General features: G+C 28.1%; 1 protein-coding gene across 1 annotated transcript; it reads right to left on the bottom strand.

Annotated features, from left to right (window-relative positions):
- Positions 1 to 3,405: 3,405 nt before the first annotated feature.
- On the bottom strand, positions 3,406 to 4,470 carry LOC107031174 (GATA transcription factor 15). The gene is made up of 3 exons (XM_027914074.1): positions 4,381 to 4,470; positions 3,957 to 4,277; positions 3,406 to 3,868 (listed from the first exon to the last, which is right to left on the bottom strand). The coding sequence occupies exons 1-3, from the start codon at positions 4,396 to 4,398 to the stop codon at positions 3,614 to 3,616; spliced, it is 594 nt and encodes a 197-aa protein (XP_027769875.1). The 5' UTR covers positions 4,399 to 4,470; the 3' UTR covers positions 3,406 to 3,613.
- Positions 4,471 to 5,310: the final 840 nt, after the last annotated feature.

The following is a 5,310-nucleotide window of genomic DNA, read 5'->3' as shown; positions in this document are numbered from 1 at the left end:
GAGAAAAATAAAAGTATATACAAGTTCAACAATTTAAAATCTGGTGTATTCATGACATGTACAACATATTGTAGAGTTTGAATATAATTGTTCAAAAGAAAATAACTTTTGGTGTATATATTGAAATTGGCGTGTGTTCGTCTTATCCTTGTTTTCTTATATGATATTTTTTTTGACAGACCCACACGTGATTGCTCACATTTCTTCATATTCACCAAAAAAAGACAGTGAAGAAGAACACAAAGGGGAAAAACAATTTAAAAACTTACATGAGCAAATAAAACCAAATTAGAAACATCAAAATATAATGTGAGAGAAACTTGATTTAAGAATATTATGGTGATGTAAATAAATTTAGTAGTTTGTGAAAATCATGAGCAAATTAGACAATTTAACATGCATGAAGAAATTTCAACTTAAACCTTTAGAATATTCACAAGAGTGAAATGCAGTATAGCCAAGAATAAATTGAAACAAAAGCAAAGAAACTATCATATGGGACAAAGTAAAGCAAAATAGAGGGTTTAAATAGTTCAACTTTTACAACACAAAACATAATTTTATAGTTGTGTCCACACATCCTCTTCTTAGCTTATACTACAAAAAAAAAAAAGATAGAAGATATGATCGTAGTAGAATAACGAAGAAGAAATAAAAGTGCGAAGAATTGAAAAGAAGTGTAAGCAAGGAAGAGAATTTGAGTGGAGAGAGAAAGTACAATTTTTTTATGGTATGTACACGTGGTTTGGAAAAAAATATACAACACACACGTGTCATCATCTTAATGTGATGAGCCAAATAGGTTGTACAATTCATAAAACATCTTGTACAATTAAATGTTGCAGCGTTCGTCCCTCTACTTGTTGGCTTCTAATATAGAGTAATATATATATATATAATAATATATGCAATTAATTGGTCAATTAGCACTAGATCTTGACATGTCTTGTAAGTTAGGTAAGGCATAACGCGTGGATTATGAACTTATTAAGACATAACATTTTGAAATTAAATTTATGTCTTTCATATAGATGTGTATTCAAGTTTTTAAAATGATGGATGCATTATGATAAAAAGATTATTTTACTGGATTTGATATTTAGGTTTTAATTATTGAAACAATTAAAATTTAATTATAGTACCAAAATTAAAATGCTTAACTAATTTTTTTGAAAAAAAAATCAAAAGTGTAATCAATAATTACTTAGAGAGATTTACCAAATTTTAAAAAGGAATATAAAACAAGATAGATATAAAAGCTAAATTTCTAACCTCACCGCGAGGTGGGTTAATGAATCATAGTTGTATTACGCAATACTTTAAGTGTGGATTTACACATTTAAATTTAACAAAAATAGAAAATATAACACTACTATATATAATTTCGAAAAGAAAACATAGATTCACGTGAATTCAATGATCCCTCTTGCCTATGCCTTAGCTCTAACGACATAGTTCTGTAATAATTAAGTGTCATAACTTTTTATATTCTTAAAATTGTAAAGCATAACTTGTATTGTATTATAATACGAAACTATTAACTTTTATCACATCACCATGAACTGACTAGACAAGCGAACAAAACACATTAAATATTTTAGAAAAATTACTGAAATACGCGTTCTTTTTCTTATTTTTAATATCCTTTTCATTTCTAAAATTTCTTATTTCTTTAATGTATTCAAGCTATATACTATGCATTCGAGCTAGTTTTTAATGAATCTGAGTACATATAACGTATTCGATTTATGTTATAATGTATCTGAGATACTCTTTAATATAATGTATCCGAGCTATATATTTTGTATCCGATTTGTGTTACTTTTTAAAAAATTAATGTAATTATAAACTAAAGAGGGATAGATTGTAATTTCATATTAAAATTATGTGATTCTCGAGATATATCTATATTTTAGTGGGTCAAACCGTCAAAGCATTGGGACCATATGTCTTTCATATTCGGCTGGATAAATCTGTGTTCTTGGTTAGTTTTGGTTAGAGGTCTCAAATAAGCGGGTTGGGTTGAAATTGAAAATATTAAAATGGGTTGAAATAAAATTTGGATTGAGTCTTGACCCGCTCAAATTTACTTTGGGCTCAAATGGGCTAAAAAATGGGTTAGGTCTTGACGTGCCCAATTTGACCGATTAATCTCAATAATTTAACATATCGATATTTAGATTTTATAATCACAATTTGAATTTCAACTGAATTTTTTTTATAAAAAAAAGTAAAAAAAAGATAGATAAATCTTAAAGGATGTTAAATAGTTACTAATTCATACCTTAAATATACGAACATATCTTAGTAAAAAGTTTTAGAACATATTAAAATTGGAGATTCAATTGGGCTCAATTGAGGATTCACTTCAAATGAGTTAGGTTTAGATGTGTTGAAATTGAACCCAATTCAAATTATCTTGAGCCCAACCATTAAAATTCTGGACTGGTTAAGCAAATTACCTATGTTTAGATTTATTTTTTACATCCTAATTTTAGTTATAGATATTTTAAATAGATTTAAAATTTTATCTTTAAATATTTATTTAATTATAACATTTAATTAGATTTTACAATCTAAATCTTTAATATTTTCAAATTTTCACTTACAAAACATTTTTAAAAAAAAAAAGTGAAATACATATTTTAAAAACTCAAATTTTCACATAGCAACATCAAATCCATAGCCAAACAACACATCAAGATTTGATGTCAATCGAATAATTTTATTTCGTAACTTGATCAAGTGAATAAAAAAAGATTAAAACAAAAACATATATGAACAAAGTATTTGACCATAATAAAATATATGTGATTAAAATATATTAGCAAAACTACAAAAGACAAGAATATATTTTGACCTTTTCCATTTTAAAAAATGAAAATACTAATTTAGACAAAATGTAGAAAGGCATAAGGGGGCAAAGGATCAAAAAAAAATCAGAATGATGAGCTGGAAAATTAGGTTCGCGTTTAGCAGATTCCAAAAAGAGAAATAAATGCTTTAGGAATATTCAATAGGCTATTATTTCTCAAAAAAACACATGAATTGTCATCACACTCCAAAAGACATAATTTTTTACCAATATTGATTAAATTCTTCAAAAGTACATATTAAATCATAACTAAATAAAGTGATATTTTTAAAAATTTGAAGAATTCATGTATTAAATCATAACTAATAAAGCAATATTTTTAAAAATTCAGAGATTAGATCTTTCACACATATCATATTTGTCTGTCATGTCAACATCATCTGATCAAAACCAAATTCTAGTTGTATTAAATTATTGGTTAGTCAAATGTTTGTACCACACTTTTATACTGATGATTGTATCTTCATTATTTAATGAAAATAATAATTGTGACGTAGGATGAAAAGGAACCGATTTGAAAATAATTTCCATATATTTGATGAATCTTTTAAGCATAACAAGGAATTTGATTAAACTAATAAATTTAATAAAAATCTAAAAAGGATAAAAGTATCCTTTTCAAGTCCTAGGAAAAATAAGTTCTCAACTATTTATGTATTGCTGTTTTATGATTCTACTACCCACCACTGATCACTCACTCCCTCACCCACCAACCAACCAATTCATCGCTGGCCCTGATCAAGCACGAACAGAGCTACAAGACAGACACATCAACAAGAAAGCAGCTTGTTCAACATCATCAAGCTCAGTCCAGTGAATTGGAATTGCATCAGCATTCTTCACTGCAGATTTTATCTTCTGCTTCTTCTTGTCCACATTGCTGCTGCTAGCAGAATTAGCAGGCGATTTCTTCGTCTTTTTGTCATCCTTTTTCAACCCGAGCAGATCTCTCTTCTTCTTCCTGCTCCTGATCCCACAAGCATTGCACAGCGACTGCATTTTGAAACAAATCATCGTCCGATTAACATTAGATTAATCACAACATTTTCGAAAATAAAATTAATTGATCATGTAAATTGACCTTAGGACCAGCAGGACCACTACGCCAAAGAGGCGTTTTCATAGCACCACAATTCACACAATTTTTCATCTGAATTTCAGATGAAATCACTTCAGGAGTTTTCATCTGGATTTCAGAGGAAATCACTTCAGGAGCTTTCGCTTTGATTTCAGGTGAAATCATCATTTCAGCAGCTTTCACTTCGATTTCAGGTGAAATCATCATTTCAGCAGCTTTCGCTTTGATTTCAGGTGAAATCATCATTTCAGCAGCTTTCACTTCGATTTCAGATGAAATCATCACTTCTGGAGTTGCCATCTCCACTTCCTCGGATCCAATCACCTAAAATCAAAACAATCAAATAAAATCAAAACAGAGTATAACAAAAACAAGCATGATCAATTTGATCAAATCAAAGTTAAAATGATGAATGTTGATCACTCACCTTATCAGTTAGATCCATCTGAATCAAAGGAAGCAAAAACAGAGAAATGATCAAGTATCAAACCGACTGCGGTAAGTGAACCGACAGAAGAAGTGGGTGATCAGGATAGAAAATGGTGCTCTTTATAAAGGCATTGCCGAAAACCCTAAGCGCGAGGATCTACTAAAATGACTTCTCTACCCCTTCATTACAAATATTTTCACCAGCCCGCCAAAACTTAAGTGCTATTGTGCCCTTACTTATAAATAGGGGTAATTTCGGAATATGGAGATATGCTATTCACTTGCCCATTTGCCGCCTTCACGCCAACTCACAGCCCCCAAAAAACGTTACAAAACAATTTACACAATCTTTAATGAACATATTTCTATCATAAAAAATAATTACTTTTTATTATTTTTGTATTAAATAATTATAAGTACAATTCATGTGAATGATAAATGTGAAATCATTGTACTTTGACTTTCTTTCTCTAGATTAAAATAATAAGACAATACTAAGATTTAATACAAAATGTTTTATTTCTCATAATGGAAAATTAAATTTAATTAGATATAAATTTGGTTTTACTTTCTTTAATTATTTATAAAATACAAAATATTTATTAAAAATGTCTCATTAAATTATGATATTTGAATATATTGTTTTTTAATCTCTTTTGGTTGATTTTTTTTGACCATAAGAAAAAAAAAAGATAAATATTACATGATATGCATGATCCTAGCTGTATAGAAAATATTTTGACTTGTTTGTTAAGATTCAAATAAGAAAACAATATCAAGATTTAGTAAAAAGAGTTTTTTTCCTCATTAGAATAATGAAAAATTAAATTTAATTAGATATAAATGTGGTCCCTTTTTTACTTTCTTTTTAGTTATTTATAAGTTGTAAATTAAAAATATCTCATTTAATTTTGATATTTTGAATATA

Source organism: Solanum pennellii, chromosome 1 (genome assembly GCF_001406875.1).
Source record: "Solanum pennellii chromosome 1, SPENNV200".
Lineage (NCBI taxonomy): Eukaryota > Viridiplantae > Streptophyta > Magnoliopsida > Solanales > Solanaceae > Solanum > Solanum pennellii.
Note: the sequence above shows the minus strand (reverse complement) of the source record. Positions and strands in the feature narration are given on the sequence as shown.